Source organism: Heterodontus francisci, chromosome 25 (genome assembly GCF_036365525.1).
Source record: "Heterodontus francisci isolate sHetFra1 chromosome 25, sHetFra1.hap1, whole genome shotgun sequence".
NCBI classification, from domain to species: Eukaryota; Metazoa; Chordata; class Chondrichthyes; order Heterodontiformes; family Heterodontidae; genus Heterodontus; species Heterodontus francisci.
Genome location: NC_090395.1, coordinates 57,350,280 through 57,367,494, shown reverse-complemented (window position 1 = coordinate 57,367,494; position 17,215 = coordinate 57,350,280). Strand labels below are relative to the sequence as shown.

Genomic DNA, 17,215 nt, shown 5'->3' with positions numbered 1-17,215 from the left:
TCAACCCAGTATTTAGAGACCTTATTCTAGTCTCCATTCAGTGGGGCAGTCCTGAGTAGGCTCAAATCCATCACCTTCAGACTTGAAGGGAGGAATGCTACCACTAAGCTGAAGAATCACTCCACTGTAGCTGTATATAAGCATTAAATATTCTCTTGTTTGAAAGGGAGAACCTATAAACTGTTGACCAAAAAGCTTAATTTTTTTTCAGTTTTCACTTGCAAATAGTGGATTGCTAAATTCACTCACCTATTGAGTGTTAATGATTCCAAGACGAGCCAAGTTCCTCCTCATCTCTGTTTCCCTTTTTCGTTTATTTTTTTAAAAATCCAACTAGATGTGTGTCTGACTGAACCATTTGTTAGTGATGTCATGCTGATACTGGTGTATTCATTTTGGTGGTTTTTGGTTTTGGCATAAAAACAGCTGACCACTGGCCCAGGCTCCTTGTATGCCTCTACTCAATGTTTATCAGCTTGCCCCTATTTCCAGAGATATTTGTTTCTGGTTTGTCATTGACTGTGCAAACATGGTAGCTATTCACTGACTTTGATTTGTGCGGTTGCTGAAGGTGCGGATTAATTCAGAGATGTATGTTGAGACCTTTTCTCCATCTGTGGAGCTGTTCAGCATTTGGCACCTCTCCAGTGTAATCATACTATCGCTGGAGAAACCTCCAAATTAGGGAAGGAGGGGGAAAATTTCCTTCATCTCAGTTAGCCAGCTCCTGTCAGAGATTACAAATGAGAACGCATGTAGGCTAGGCCACATTTTCACAAACAAATATCAGGCAACAGGTACTGCAACATTACAAAATACTATATTTTAATATTAAAAACTGTTTTAAACCCTTATTCCATCAATCTAGTAGAATGGAGTTACAAGAGTTGGAAGCATTTAGCGCACATGTAGAGGAGATTTCAGATTAATGAATGCACTTAAGCTTTCTGCACTTGAATGCTATGCTTGGAGCATGAGCAACCTAGTGAGCTCCTCTGCTGAAGTTCTTTGCTCCCTAGCTTCTTCAATGCCAGTACCAAAGTACTTTCCACACAGCTGAGTGAGAGATACCCTGGCACTCCTTATCCATGTGGAGTGCCCATGTAGCATTACTGGTGCCCATCAAAATAGCATTCAGAAAGTTTAAGTGGGGTAATAGGACCTTTCACTTAAGACCAAATTTTAGATCCAGGCAGTTAAAGACCAATTCTGCTGAACACAAACTATAAATTATTTATGTAGTATCACTTACCAGGCACAGTTATGTGTTTTCTGTGAGAGATGGAAATATCCTGTAGATGATCTTTTGAGGCTAGGGCTTCAGATTCAACTTGTAAATCGTCGGGTAACTGAATTAAAATGGAAAAGGGAATTTAAAAGCCTAAGGCATCTTGAGCACTAGTACTGAAGTATTGTGCATGTGTGACTGCCAATATTGTGGTCTTGGCATACAGGAATGGGTCATATTTACTTCTGACTTAATTGACCACTTAATAGCCTCTTCCCACCACTGATGGTATTTTGCCACCTAGGGAGGCCGCCCAGTAAAACTTTGGTGAGGGAAATCTATCCTGATCAGGCAACCTGTAATCCTGTTCCCCAGTGGCATGGGCCACCCCCACTTGATGACATGCCCTCTGCGCCCTACCCGCCAAGTGGCGCCTCAAACACCCCACTCATCTCCTCCTTCGGCTTCCTTTGTTGGCTTGGTCCAGGGTGTCCTGCAGTGCCAGCAGTGGCCACTGCTCCCGGTAGTGCTGCTGGGACTGAAGAGCTGCTAGTGCTCTGATTGACCAGCAGCTCTTGGAGGCTAGACATCCTGCCTGCGAGGGACAGAAGCCATGACCTCAGGCATTTAACTACCTGAGCCATGCAAAATAGTGTTGTGGCTTCCAGGGCTGGTGGAGGCAGGTTCGCCCCCAACTTTTCAGTTGTTGGTTGGTGCTACCACCTCTGCATTAAATCCCTGCGATGAACGGCACAACATTTTTAACTTCTGGCTGTTTTTTTTCTCAATACACTGTTATTTTAAGCTCATGTAAAAAAAATTCTTTACATGTGTACGCATGTATTCATGCATCAGTCCTTCAATCACACCTAAGCTCAGTATTATATGTCCGGCAAACTCCCCACCTGCCAAGACTGAGACACATATTATTTTGCCACATGAACATTAAAACTTAAAATTGCAAGCCCCTGACTGGAAAGATATTTGCATAATAGCAGACAGTGTTGGAACAATGGGGACCCAGTCATTGCTTCGCCAATACACGAAGTGGTCAGACCAGTTTTAATCACATGACTAACTGGCTGTTGCAGAGGTTTGAACTGAGAGCTTTAAATTGGAGAAAAGTGTGTTTGAAATCAGAAAGCTGTGTGCTCACGGTTGGAACAGAACCTCCTCTCCATTCCTGCCTGCCTCCATCTCTTTTCCACAGAACTGAATCTTGTAAAAACACATGAACCTCCAAAGAGAGAAAAGTCTCCCACATGAACAAGGTTTAAGAAGAGTACTGGGCCCCGGCGAACAGCAAGACTACCTACAATCAAGTGAGCACCAAGCACAGTAAACAAGAAACTCTTCTGATATTGCCTCAAACATCTATTTACTGTATTTTTCTCTTCTCTTTTCTGTCCCTATTTGCATGTGTGTATCGTATGTGCATGCCAGTGTGGGTGTATCATATATCCGTAGGCGTTAACTGTATTAGAGTTTAAGTTTTAGTAAAATTTCATCTTCTTTAAACCTCAGAAAGCCTGTGTGCATTGGTCTCTTTGTCTTATAATTGGAAAGCTGTGAACAAGGATTCACAAAGGAGGAGCGCAAAACACAGTATGTCTAAAATTAAACCCTGTTACAATAAGACCAGGTGAAGATAGTACCAGACCCCGAGTCACTTTTCACACCTGGTCGTAACATATAATTTGGATCACTGTTTTAAATTTGGAAATATTAGTTTTCGTTCTTTCAATTCCAAAGTGAAGTAGGTTTATCTTGGGGGAGCAGTTGCATTCCCATTGTTTATTGGAATGCTTAACTGAGACACCAGCTTGCTTTTGTTACATGTTGCCCAATAATTGGAAATCTGATTGGAAGTTTGCAGATGCTTATCTCTTTGACAGAAAGTACTATGACTTAAACTTAAAGGAGCACCAAAGCTGGATCTGTACTGTTGTATTTAGGGATCACTGTAATGTTTGCTTTTGAACATGAATCGGGAAATTAAAGGCTAAGCCCTACTACTGCATGGTATTGCACAATTGGAGAAAATTTTATATATGCCTTGCCATCATTTTTTGCCTTAAGCAAAACCTTGCCTTGTGAAAGTGGGGGGTAAGGGGCAGTCAAAATTGTGAGGACCTGATATTGGAAAATTTTATAGTAGTTTTTCATTATACATTTCTGACTTAAAAAAAATTATTGGAGATCGTTTTCTTGCAATACCTTTACCATTTCCCTTTTTTTTTTCTGTAGCAACGAACTGTAGTAATCCAGGAGAGATATTGAATGGATATTATGAGGTACCAAATACTACTTTTGAAACTAAAGTTACTTTTCATTGTAACAAAGGGTGAGTATTTGATGTACTAAATATACTAATTGTTGAATGAGGTAAAACTGATTTTTGGTGAAGCTTTTTGCTTGCTAATGTTCTTGATCAGAAAACTAATGACACAGAATTTGCTGGAGTGGGCCATCCTGCAGTGTGCCCTGCTAGGTAGATTTCTAGTCAAATGTTTTGCACTGCTAGTTGCTGGAAGTGCATGTTGATGGCATGGCAAGGACAAAAGGGCATCTGTAACTTTGAATGATGGGGCCAACAGTCTATCTTAAGCAGTAAGATTTAAGGATTGAGAGAGAAACAGAACAATCTTGGAGAAGGAAATGGGGTGGATTAGAATTTATTCAGATGGTGAAAGAGAAATAATCCAAGGTTTCTTTCCTTCCCTTTCAGACAGAGAAAATATGACAAAAGTAAAATTAAAAAAAAAATCTCTAACAAAAATTTACTACCTGTTGGATGAGACTGCACAGTTTTAATTGTTCCCTTTCGATGATAGAGAGGTGTTGAGGGGCATTGCAGGATCATAAATCTCTCATTTAGGTACTTGGACTGTTAAGTAGCGGTCCAGACTTTCTGCGACAAGTTTAGTTGACAATTAATGTGCAAATGTAGTAATTTTTTTGAAAATAAGAGGTTGTAGGTGAGCTGCTGCCTTCGTGAGATTAACAGCAGAACAAGCAGATAGCGACTTGTGGCTATTTGCAATTCTTGAGCTATCTCCTGTCGCCACAAGTTGCTGGATGATTTGCATTAATAACTGTGTGTCCATTAACTCGCTGTTATTTTGGCAGAAAATTCAGGCCCAATATTTTAGGTAAACGAAGAACATTGGTCTATCCAGTCTACATTTACAGCCAGAAATATAAAAACATTGTAAGAGATTTTACAAGCATATATGAAGGAGAGTAGCTAAAGTAAACATTGGTCTCTTAGAGGCAGAGACAGGAGAAATTATCAAAGGGAATGAGGTCAGAGTTGTTGGACAAATACTTTCTGTCCGCCTTCACAGTCGAAGACACAAATTATATACCACAAATGGAGGGTAACAAAGGGGCTATTATGCATGAGAAATTTAAAGTAATGAATATTATCAGAAAAAAAAGCATTAGTGAAACTTATGGGACTAAAAGCTGACAAATCCCCAGAACCTGATAGCCTACGTCCTCGGGTTCTAAAAGAGGTAGCTGCAGAAATATATTGGATGCACTGCTCACGATTATCCAAAATTCCCTAGATTCTAGAATCGTCCCAGTGGTTTGGAATATCAAATGTAATGCTGCTATTCAAGAAAAAAGGGAGAGAGTAAACCAGGAACTACAGGCCAGTTAGCATGACATCAGTCGTCTGGAAAATGCTGGATTCTGTTATTAAGGAAGTCTTAACAATGCACTTTGAAAATCATTGTATGACCAGACAGACTCAACATGATCTTCTGCAAGGGCAATCATGTTTGATAAATTTATCAAAGTTTTTTTGAGGATCTAATTAGCAGATGCAGTATACTCGGATTTCCAAAAGGCATTCGGTAAGCTGCGACATAAAAAGTTAATACGCAAGATGAGGGCTCATGGTGTTGGGGGTAATGCATTAGCATGGATGGAGGATTGGCTAATGGACAGGAAGCAGAGAGAGGGCTAAACAGGAATTTAAGTTGGCAGACTCTAACTAGTGGACTGCTGTAAGGATCAGTTTTGGTGCCTCAGCTATTTACAATCTTAATTAATGACTAGCGCCTTACCAAATTCGCGACAGTGAAATATGCATCACAGACTGTGAAATCGGTCATTCTGCGAACTTCATGCATTTTATTCATTGACACCAGGCTTACCTTACTGATTGCTGGGCATGTTGTGAATATCGCGCATTTTAGTAATTAACATAAGGCTCAACTTGCTGATTGGATGAGGGAGGGCTTCCGGTGCAGTTTTGAGAGAAGCAGCTTCCAGTATTAGCAAACAAATGAGCAAATCAAAAATGGCCATAAGCATTACTGCAGCACATCAAATAAAATAATTTGAAAGTCAAATTCTGCATGCCGATGGTGGAATACTGTTTTGTACAAGCTGCAATGTTTTGTTGGATCACACATGGCGGGCAGCGGTTCTGCACCACTTCGAGTCCAAAAGCCATTGTAACAGAAAGAGAGCATCAGACACCGCACTGCTGGAAAAAAAAACTCTCAAAAAAATGCAATGATTTCATCTCTTTTTAAGAAGTCGACAGAGAGCTCAGAAAATTCAGTTGGTTACAGTGGAACTTGTGGATGCTTTTGCAAGCAACATACTGTTGGAAAAACTTGATCACCCAAAACTACAGGGTAGTGTGCAAAATGGCAGTTGCTTAAATAAACTGCAACAGGACGTTCTACTGAAGATTTCTGCTACACGTTGTAAGAAGTCTCAGATTAACGCATGTGAGTCTTTTGCAATTATTTGTGATGAGTCCACCAATGAGCAAGACAACTATATTCCACATGTTTTGTTTGATTTTATGTCTGGATGTCCAGTGAGGCCTAAGGTATACAGTCAGGAAAGCTAACAATAGTGCTGACAGACTGTGTCCACTTAGACTCTGTTAATTACACTACAGTTTCCCAAGTGATAAAACCGTTTCAAAATATACAACTTACATGACAAAATCTTACAAATCTGTGCTCCAGGGTGTACTGCCTAATGCTGTCTATATTACATGTAATGCACATATAATTTCTCTTGTCAGTGATCTGTAGAAAAAGAGTTTGGTAAAGCGGACAAACTCGTCAGCTACATTAAAAGATCTTCAAACACTGCCCTAGCCGCAAGCTTTGATACAGGCAACGCAATGCAAATGCGACTGCAATTGGGGAACAAAGCATTGCCTTTCCTGCAGAGTCAGTAATTATACATTGGAATTCTTGATTTTAGCCAGTACAGTATCACGCTGCTCACCTGAAATGTGACTCAGACTTCAGTTAGTTGCCAAGAATGCTACACAACTGTTGGATTTAGTCACTTGGTTTGAATCTTACGTGTCACAGTCCACAAAGCTTATATTAAAGTAGTGGATGTACTGTTCGGGACTGAAGCACAGTCAAACCAACAACACTTTGGAGCTGAATTAAATGCCTGTGCTGAACAGATGTTTTATTGCATAGCAAAGAAGCTCAAGCAATATTTCTGCCAAGGGAAAGAGTCAAGAAGAGAAAAAGGCTCAGATGTTTCAACAACCTTCTGCGGCATTCCTGAAAGCTGTGTGTATCTTTGACCCTGCACAAATGCACCTGTTGGTGGTGGATTTAAACTCATTTGCAATTTCCTGGCTTTGACATGAACTGTAGGCTGGAGATTCCTGCTTATGAAAGCATTGCAAAAGAAGGAGATTGTACTTTTGTCTGTGCTGCAGTTTTGGAACTCTGTGGAATCATTTTGAAGTATTCACACAGCAAACCAGGAAGTTAAAAGCATTTTAAATCTTTCACTTTTGACTTGAAAATGCTATTTTAGATAGCAAAATAAATGTATGACCGTATTAAGACTGGAGCTAAAATAAAGAAACAGACTTTTGAATTATCTTTTTAAAAATGTGGAATTTTTGATCATGTAGAAATTTGGCACTCCCCAAATGTAAAATTAGCTTTTCAGGCTGGTAAGGGTGTTTAGCAGTAATTATGAAGTTAGTAAGGCATTAAAATCCTAGTTACACCTCATTCAACAAGATGTAACTTTTTTCAGGGTTTTTGCAGTGCGACTAGCATCTTCTCGTCTGTTCATGATTGCAAGGGAGATAGCTGTCTATTGGAACCTCTGTAGTGTACCCTATGGAGGAGCATATTCTGCACATGTCCCAACTCCTGAAGTTGCAGTCAGTTTCAGTGGAGTAATGCCAGAGAATGCTGACAGTTTCGCCATCATTACCACAGCAAAATCCAGAGCATTGTTTACATTTTGCCTCCTTTAGCTTTCAAATATGAATCCTCATCCTGTGGCGGTCAGAACTTTGCTGGGTTCAATCCTTAGGTCACACTCGACCACCCCATCGCATCTGTCCCCCTCTTCTCCAGAAAGTGAAGTTCCATTTCAAGGAACCTTTTTCATTAATTCAACCCTCTCCATTCCTGAATCTGCTGCTTGGCCTTCCTCTAGACTTCATTAAAATCGAATTTTGTATTACGGAGACCAAAAATGCTACAGAACTCCAGATGTGAATCATTAATGCTGGCTATAATTTCAATGTCACCTTAGACTTTTAATTCATATGCTTAGGTGTACAGTGCAGAATTGTTATTATGCAAACACTGAACCAACAATTTTAACAACCTGTCTAGTTCCCACTCTTCCTTGTGTGTTGTTACTTAATATGTAATGAATAGTTGTGATTCTTCAACTTAATCTCATGGCTTTACCCTTGTCTTATGTTGGACTGCATTTACTATTCTTTAGATATTGACCAAGCCTTTCTAGATCAGTTTGGATTAGCTTCATTGATCAGTTTTGTGTTGTCTAGCAAATTAAATGCCTTCACAAAAAATTCTGTTCTTTTTAAATTGTTCATAAAAATTATACACTTCTTCAGGAGCTTGTTACTGTTTACCATGTCAACTATGGCCTGTTTAATGGCTTCAATTCTCAACTTCAACTGCCCAGTCATTGCTAATTATAGACAGTTTGTGTTATGAATTTAGGGTTGTAATTGTTCAAACTCCTTTCAAAGTGGAGATATTTAAGTTGTGATTTCCTAAATCTGCACAGTTTTGGAAGTTGCCTGATTCATCAAAATTCTTCATTTAAACTGAGTCAGCATGTTGAGCCAATTAACAACAATATCCTTCCTACGACCAGCTGAGCAGAACACCACACCATGCCTCATCAGGGATCTCATGAGGAGCAATCCAACTTGTTTGGATTTGTGCTCTGTCCCTCTGCTAATATGTTGTTTGGCTTCTTTGTTTACTGTACAATTGTGTTAGTTTTAGTAGATACAAGTCAAGAAACTATTAGCTTTCTTCCCTGATCAGGATGCTGAATCACTGTTCCATTTAATTGTCAACTCATTGCCTAATAAGTAGTGATTTTTGTTTTTCTTTTCCTACAGTAACTTATTTTCTTTTATCTAGATACCGTATGGTAGGTAGGGATTACTGGTTGTGTAAAGCAGATGGTTGGGATGGCCAAGTCCCAACATGTGAAGGTAAGTTAACTTCCATATTTCTTGGGTAGCTGATTAACATTTCTGTACTAAATGACTGAGTCAAGTGAATTAGAATGTCTGGATTGTTGGCATCATGTGCCATGTTTTAGTTATCACACTCTAATGTCTGTTAGAGGGCTGTAATTTAGCATGGCAGGAAAAACTTATTTGTTGCATTATAAATATCAGGAGTCAAATCATGGGCACAGTTTTCCTGGAATCTGAATTATCACTGCCGGGATCGGTGGTAGGATTGGTCCATGCTGCATTGTGTTGGTTCAGCTGTGCCTGAAGTCAAAGCTAAAGTTTTCATTTGATGGTATACTCAGAACATGAACTGTTTCATTTTTTTCCAGTTCTTAAGTGTGACATTCTATCTATTAATAACGGGATAGCTTCATCACCACCTTCTGGAGGTCACTGGGAACAAGGAATGGGAGCAAACTGCTCTTGTAATAGAGGCTATTTGTTGATCGGTGCAGAAAGACTTGTTTGTACAGCAACTGGAGAGTGGGACAAAGACCTACCAACATGCAAAGGTACAGAACTGTAGAATGGAATTTGTTCAAACTTCAGATAAAATGCAGATCGAAGCTGAAAACATGGTTGATACATTTGTAAATACGTGTCACAATCTATTCTTTGACAGTTCTACTGACAACCACTGATATAATCATCTCCAAGTTTTGCAAATCATTGAAATTGAAGCAGTGGGTTGCTGGAAAACTTGAACTTCTATCTGTTCATGGGGTTGAGGTGTTGCTGGCAAGACCAGCATTTATTGCCCATCCCTAATTGCTCTTGAGCCACCTTCTTGAACCGCTGCAGTCCATGTGTAGGTATACCCACAGTGCTGTTGGGGAGTTCCAGGTTTTTGACCCAGCGACAGTGAAGGAATATTTCTAAGTCAGGATGGTGTGTGACTTGGAGGGGAACTTGCTGGATTTCCCATGCCTCTTCTAGGCGGTAGAGGTCACATGTCAGAGTCATTTACGGCACAGAAGGTGGCCATTCGGCCCATCAAATTGAAAGGTACTGTCGAAGAAGCCTTGGCGAGTTGCTGTAGTCTATCTTGTAGATGGTACACTGCAGCCATTGTGTTCTAGTCAGTTTTTGCCATCCTGTAAATTGGTCTGTTTTCTAAGATTTTGATGCACAAAAACTGCCTCTATGAAACAATTGTATTAATCTTGACACTTAATCCTGTGCTTGGCAGTGAATTTGAATGGACTTGAGAGGAGTAGTATTTATTAAGGTGGTAAAATTACTGTTTAGATTTTCCCACTACCAGTCTGTTGGTTATTCAAAAGTAAGTCCAATTTCAAGTACGCTTCCTCCGTCCCACAACTATCATACGCCCAATGCAAAAAAAAATTCAAGGACTGGAAATGGCGAATTGTTCTCCAAACGGTCCGCTGCAATTTGATTTAATGGCCTTAATAAGGAGGTTTTTTAAATTTAATTTCCACAAATCTGTTTTATAGGATGGAAGCAGTACTCAGTTGTGGTGCAGATCAACTTTGAGAGTATCATAAGAACAGACAGTCTCTACTGGATAACTAATGCATTGCTTTTTGGTAGTTGTTGAATGTCATCGTCCTGAACTGCCAGCAAATGGCCGAATAGTGGCAGGATTTGGACCTACATACAAATATCAGGAGAACATCAGCTTCATCTGTAATGAAGGTTTTGAAATGGTTGGCAAGAGTGTGATTGAATGTAAAGACAACAATACATTTGCACCAGCACCACCTACCTGCAAAAGTGAGTAACTATTTCTTGAATTGAGGATAGCTCAAAAGAAATGAGGTGAGCTTTCCCTCAGGTCTGTTGCAGTTATAAATGTGAGGTGATTTTTTTCTTGGTTGGCCTTGATGTGCTCCTCTTCCCTCCTATGGAGAGTTTACAGTGAAATTTTAGTGTTTTCCTGTTCACTTAAAGTATGGAGGATTGGTAAAGGATATGCCCTAATTGGTCAAAATGCAAAAGTCCGAGACCATCCTGCAAATGGAGAATCTCAATTACTACTGTGGGAAAAGGGATTTAGGAGTCTAGCCTTTGTTCTTTGTGAAAGTCTTCAGATAAGAGAATTGGTGCTGTTTCCCCTCTGCTTCAGAAGTACCAGTTCTTCAAGATGTTGTAGCAGTGTGTGGCAGCTCCAGTCTCATTTCTCAGCAGAACAACTATTTTGTCAACATGGGTCAAATCTGCCACGTACTTCCAATGAACTTGTGTTTCATGGAGAGGAGACATTAGAGCAGCTATCCTCTCCAATATGCACCATGATTAACATTATAAGTATTGAAATAGCTAGACAAAAAATACCAACGTCCCCCTAGTTCATTGTCTACTATCCTGGTAAGCGCATGATACAGCTATGATGGAGATGTTGACTAACCAAACCTATCAGTTGCTTCAGATCCAGAAATGACATGAGGAAAGTCTCAGTGATAGAGCTTAGAATCATAGATTTTGGAAATCATAGGTCAAAAGTTACCTGTTATCTCCACTTACCAAATGACTCAACAAATCCCAAAATGCTATTCTCTGGAAAAAAAAATGCATCTAATTTGCATTTGAATGAATCAATAACTGTCTAATGACCTTTTTCATTACTGATACAAAAATAGGCTCCTAGTGCATTTTAAGATAAGCCAGGGGAAAATTGATTGGGAGGAAATTAGAGCCCAAATACCAGAGTTAAATCAGTAAAAGTCAGTTTTTATTTTGGACATCAGTAAACATCAAGAAAACAAGCAGGAGAGTTAACTGTTACAACTGAGCTATTTCACAAGAACAGCAACCATCAGAACTTGCATTCATATAATGCCTTTTGCACTTTTGTTAAAAAAAAGCTTCATAGCTAAATAACAGAAGCCTAATCTGACGACAAATTGGCGCCAAACCAAGCAAAGAGACATTAATAGCAGTTACTAAAATTTGGCCAAAGAGGTGGGTTTTAGGGAAGATCTTAAAAGACAAGAGGGAGGGAATTTCAGGGCATAGCAACTAGATGCTGAAGGCATGGCTGTCAATGGTGAGGCAAAGGGAGTTGGAGGGCTGCAGAGTTCATGGAAGGTTGTAGGGTTGGCAAAGGTTAGAGATGGTGAAGGTTAAAAATACGGAGTACCAAGGCCAAGCTGTGATTTAAACATGAAGATGAAAATTTTAAATTTGAGGAGTTGAGCCAAATGAGTACATGTGTGATGGGTAAGTGGAACTTGCTGTGGGATAGGATACAGGCAGCAGAGGATGAGCTGAAATTTATGGAGTGTGGAAGAAGGAAAGCTGACCAACAAAAGGATTAGAATAGTAGTGCCTGGACACGACAAAGTTATGGATGAGGGTTTTGACTGTAGATAGGTGTTGAGGGAGTGAGCTCCCTTGACGCAGTAGTTTTTCCCTAATATTTCTGCATGGAGACGGGTTTGGCGACCAGTTAGCGGTTGCGGAGGCAGGGGTGCTCAAGTGCGGGCCTGATTTAAACAGACCACGGCAGCTATTACTATGGCTGCCGTCTGAGTGCTGTAGCTTCAGTTTAGAAGATATTAGATTGAGAACAACATGGAATATCAGGAGAACCAGGAGCCTGGAGCTGGGGGCAGGGCAGCCCCTCGAATCTCTAATGCGGACCTAGAGGTCTTCCTGGAGGCCATAAGGGAGAGGAGGGAGGTCCTCTTTCCTAAGGGTGGCAGGAGAAGGCCACCCTCCCAGACTCTGTTCAGGAGAATTTTCTACATCAGTATGTTTCCAGTCTGAGGAAGGAGACATTGCTGGATTTTGTTCTGGGGAATGAGATGGGCCAAGTGAATCAGCTGTCAGTAGGGGAGCATTTAGGGGACAGTGACCATAGCACCTTGAGGTTTAGGTTAGCTATGGAAAAGGACAAGGAGCAATCCAGAGTAAAAATAATTAATTGGGGAGGGACAGCTTCAATGGAGTGTGAACGGATTTGGCCCAAATAAATTAGAATCAAAGATTGGAAGGCAAAACTGTAACTGAACAATGGGCTGCTTTTAAAGAGAAACTAGTTCGGGAAAGTCAAGGTCCATTCCCACAATGGGGGAAAGGTAGGGCAAACAGATCCAGAGCTGCCTGGATGACGAAAGAGATAGAGAGTAAGATGAAACAGAAAAAGGGTGCATATGGCAGATGTCTGGTAGAAACAACAACCAGATCAGCCATGTTCTTATCGAATAGCAGAGCAGGCCTGACGAGGCAAATGGCCTTCTCCTGCTCCTAAGTACTGTTTTCCTATAATACAATTGAGAACCAGGCTGAATATAGAAGCTTTAGGGACAAGTGATAAAACAAAAAAGGAGAAGCACATATAGAGCAGGAGAAGAACCTTGCAGCTAACATAAAAGGAAATCTATAAGTCTTCTATAGACACATAAATAGTAAAATGGTGGTAAAAGGAAGATTGGGACCGATTAGGGACCTAAAGAGGGATTTACACATGTAGCCAGAGAGCGTGGCTGAGGTGTTAAGTGATTATTTTACACCTGTCTTTACCAAGGAAGAAGATGCTGCCCAAGTCATGGTAAAAGAGAAGGTAGTTGAGACACTGGATGGGCTAAATATTGATGGAAGAGGTATTCGATAGGCTGGCTGTACTTAAAGTTGATATGTCACCAGGACCAGATGTGATGCATGCAAGGATACTTAGAGAAGTAAGGGTGGAAATTGTGGAGGCACTGGCAATAATCTTCCGTTCCTCCTTAGATACAGGTGTTGTGCCAGAAGAGTGGAGATTTGCAAATATTACACCCTTGTTCAAAAAAGGGTGCAAGGACAAGCCCAGCAACTACAGGCCGGTCAGATTAACCTCAATGGTGGAACAGCTTTTAGAAACGATAATTAGGCGCAAAAGTGATAGTCCCTTGGACGAATGTGAATTAGTTAAGGAAAGCCGGCACAGATTTGTTGAGGGCAAATCATGTTTGAATAACTTACTTGAATTTTGTGATGAGATAACAGAGAGGGTTGATGAGGTTTATGCAGTTGATGTGGTGTACATGGACTTCCAAAAGGCATTTGATAAAGTGCCACATAACATACTTGTCAACAAAGTTAGAGCTCATGGAATAAAAGGGATGTAAAATTGGCTGAGTGAGAGGAAACTGAGCATAGTTTTGAACGGTTGTTTTTCGGACTGGAGGAAGGTATGTTGTGGGGTTAGGACCCCTGCTTTCCTTGATGTATATTAATGACCTTGACTTGGGTGTACAGGGCATAATTTCAAAATACGCAGATGAGACAAAACTTGGAAGTATAATGAACTGTAAGGTTGATAGTGATACACTTCAGGACGACATAAACAGGTTGGTGGAATGGGTGGACAAGTGGCAGATGAAATTTAATGCAGAAAAGTGTGAAGTGATTCATTTTGGTAGGAATAACAAGGAGAAGCAATATAAACTAAAGGGTACAATTCTAAAAGGGGTGCAGGAGCATAGGGACCTGGGGGTATATGTGCACAAATCATTGAAGGTTGCAGGGCAAGTTGAGAACGCAGTTAATAAAGCATATAGGATCCTGGGCTTTATTAATAGGGGCATAGAGTACAAAAACAAAAAAGTTATGATAAATCTGTATAAAACATTGGTTCAGCCTCGACCGGAATATTGTGTCCAGTTCTGGGGATCACACCTTCAGAAGTAAAGGCCTGCTCAGGTCAGGAAAAAGAACCTGACCCAAACCCGACCGATCCACAGTGTACCCGAGCCTACCCCGACCCGAGCCCAATCCCCGACTCGACCCAACCCGACCATCCCTTTGCTTACCTTCCTACTGGGAAGCTCCACGAAGCTGCAGCGCATGCATGATGACGTCACTTGCTCACCACACAGACTCAGTTTCATCCCGGACTCCCAGCTCGGGTATGTTTTTATTTTTAATACTTAACCGGCAGAGCACTTACCGTGTGTGTCGGGCCCAAACCCGACACGTTGTGGGTTCGGATCGGGTAGCAGGCCTTTATTCAGAGGAATGTTAAGGCATTAAAGGAAGTGTAGAGAAGATTGACTAGAATGGTTCCCGGGATGAGGAACATAGAAGCAGGAGTTGGCCATTCAGCCCATCGAGCCTGCCCCGCAGGTCAATACGATCATGGTTGATCATCCACTTTAATGCCTTTTTCCCACACTATCCCTATATCCCTTTCTGTCATTGGTATTTAAAAATCTCTACTTTAAACATACTTAATGACTGAGCTTCCACAGACCTCTGGGGTAGAGAATTCCAACGATTCACAACCCTCTGAGTAAAATAATTTCTCCTCATCTCAGTCCTAAGTGGCTTCCCCTTATTTTGAAATTGTGTCCCCTGGTTCTTGGCTCCCCAACCAAGGGAAACGTCTTACCTGCATCTACCCTGTCTATCCCTTTAAGTATTTTGTAGGTTTCAATGAGATCACCTCTCGTTCTTCGCAACTCTAGAGAATACAAGCCCAGTTTCCCCAGTTTCTCTTCATAGGACAGTCCCGCTATCCCGGGAGCAAGTCTGGTGAACCTTCGTTGCACTTCCTCTATGACAACAATATTCTTCCTAAGGTAAGGGGACTCGAACTGCATAAAGTACTCCAGGTGCAGTCTAACCAAGGTTCTATACAATTGAAGCAAGACTTCACTACTCCTGTACCCAAATCCTCTTGCGATAACGGCTGACACACCATTAGCCTTCTTAATTGCCTGCTGCACCTGCATGTTAGCTTTCAGTGACTTATTGACGAGGACACCCAGGTCCCTTTGTACATCTACACTTTCTAATCTCTTACCATTTAGGAAATACTCTGCACCTCTGTTCCTCCTACCAAAATGGATAACCTCACATTTTTCCACATTATATTCCATCTGCCACATTCTTGCCCACTCACTAAGTCTGTCCAAATTCCCTTGAAGCCGCTTTGCATCTTCCTCACAACACACATTCCTACCTAGTTTTGTGCCATCCACGAGCTTGGAAATATTACATTTGTTCCCCACATCCAAATTATTGATCTATATTGTGAACAGCTGGGGCCCAAGTACTGATCCTTGCAGTACCCCACTAGTCACAGCCTGCCAACACGAGAATGACTCGTTTATTCCTACACTGTTTTCTGCCTGTTAACCAATCCTTAATCCATGCCAATATATTACCTTATTTTCCATGTGCCTTAATTTTGCTAACCAACCTCCTGTGGGGACTTTATCAAAGGCCTTCTTGAAATCCAAGTATACTATGTCGACTGGCTCCCCTTTATCAATTCTGTTAGTAGCATCCTCAAAAAACTCCAACAGATTCGTCAAACATGATTTCCCATTCTTAAATCCATGTTGACTATGCCCAATCAGATCATTTATTATCCAAGTGTCCACTTATCACATCCTTTAGAATCGATTCTAACATTTTCCCTGCTACTGATGTAAGGCTAACAGGTCTGTAGTTTTCTGTTTTCTCTCTCCCTCCCTTCTTAAATAGTGGAGTGACACTTGCTACCTTCCAATCTTCAGGAACCGTTCCAGAATCTATAGAGGTTTGGAAGATGCTCACCAATGCATCCACTATCTCCATAGCTACGTCTTTTTCAACACCCTGGGATATAAAATACCAGGTACCAGGGACTTATCAACCTTCAGAGGAACTTCAGTTACATGGATAGGCTGGGTCTGTTCTCCTTGAACAAGAGAAGATTTAGAGGAGATATGATAATGCTGCTCAAAATCATGAGGGGTCTGGACATAGTACACCGGGAGAAACTGTTCCCATTGGCTGAACGATCAACAACCAGAGGATTCTTATTTAAGGTGATTGGCAAAAGGAGCAAAAACATGAGGAGAAACCTTTTTACACAGCAGTTAGGATCTGGAATCCACTGCCTGAGGTTGTGATGGTGGCAGATTCAATCCTGGCCTTCAAAAGAGAACTGGATAATTATCTGAAAAGAAAAAAATTGCAGATCTTTGGGGAAAAGGCAGGGGAGTGGAACTAGGTGAGTTGCTCTTGCAGAGAGCAGGCATAGACACAATGGGCAAAATGGCCTCCTTCTCTGCTGTAAACATTCTTTGATTCTATGGAGGCCTGCCGCAGGCACCTGCCCACCAATAACCTGCTCAATTTGGGTACTCCAAAATAAATCCAGTCCAGACCTCACCATGGCCTTAATCCGGACACCAGAGATGAATGCTGAAGGAGAGATTAGAGTAGCTGTTCTCAATATTCAGTACTTGACTAAGGATAGCACCAAGGAAGCCCAGAAAAAGTGAGGTCAATGGGAGTCAGTCCAGCTACTGCAGTCGTAACTGACATTGGAATCCTATTCAATTTTGTAATTGACTATTAAGCGGCAGAGCCAACAGTCATTAAAAAGACCACCACTTCTGGCTCAAAGAACAGTACAGCACAGGAACAGGCCATTCGGCCCTCCAAGCCTGCGCCGATCTTGATGCCTGCCTAAATTAATACCTTCTGCACTTCCGGGGCCCATATCCCACTATTCC

General features: G+C 41.1%; 1 protein-coding gene across 5 annotated transcripts in view; it reads left to right on the top strand.

Moving 5' to 3' along the window:
• LOC137383883 (C4b-binding protein alpha chain-like) overlaps positions 1-17,215 on the top strand; it is a 75,189-nt gene that overhangs the window by 38,919 nt on the left and 19,055 nt on the right. For 4 of the 5 annotated variants that reach the window (XR_010977479.1, XM_068057240.1, XM_068057239.1 and 1 more), the window contains 4 exons: positions 3,476-3,572; positions 8,659-8,732; positions 9,089-9,271; positions 10,314-10,496. Coding sequence is in view for 3 of the 5 variants with exons in the window: in XM_068057240.1 (XP_067913341.1) it covers positions 3,476-3,572; positions 8,659-8,732; positions 9,089-9,271; positions 10,314-10,496 (537 nt within the window). In the remaining 2 variants the exon portion in view is untranslated. Of the gene's footprint in view, positions 1-3,475; positions 3,573-5,779; positions 5,980-8,658; positions 8,733-9,088; positions 9,272-10,313; positions 10,497-17,215 lie in introns of those variants that run through there. The other variant, XR_010977480.1, reaches the window with a different exon arrangement.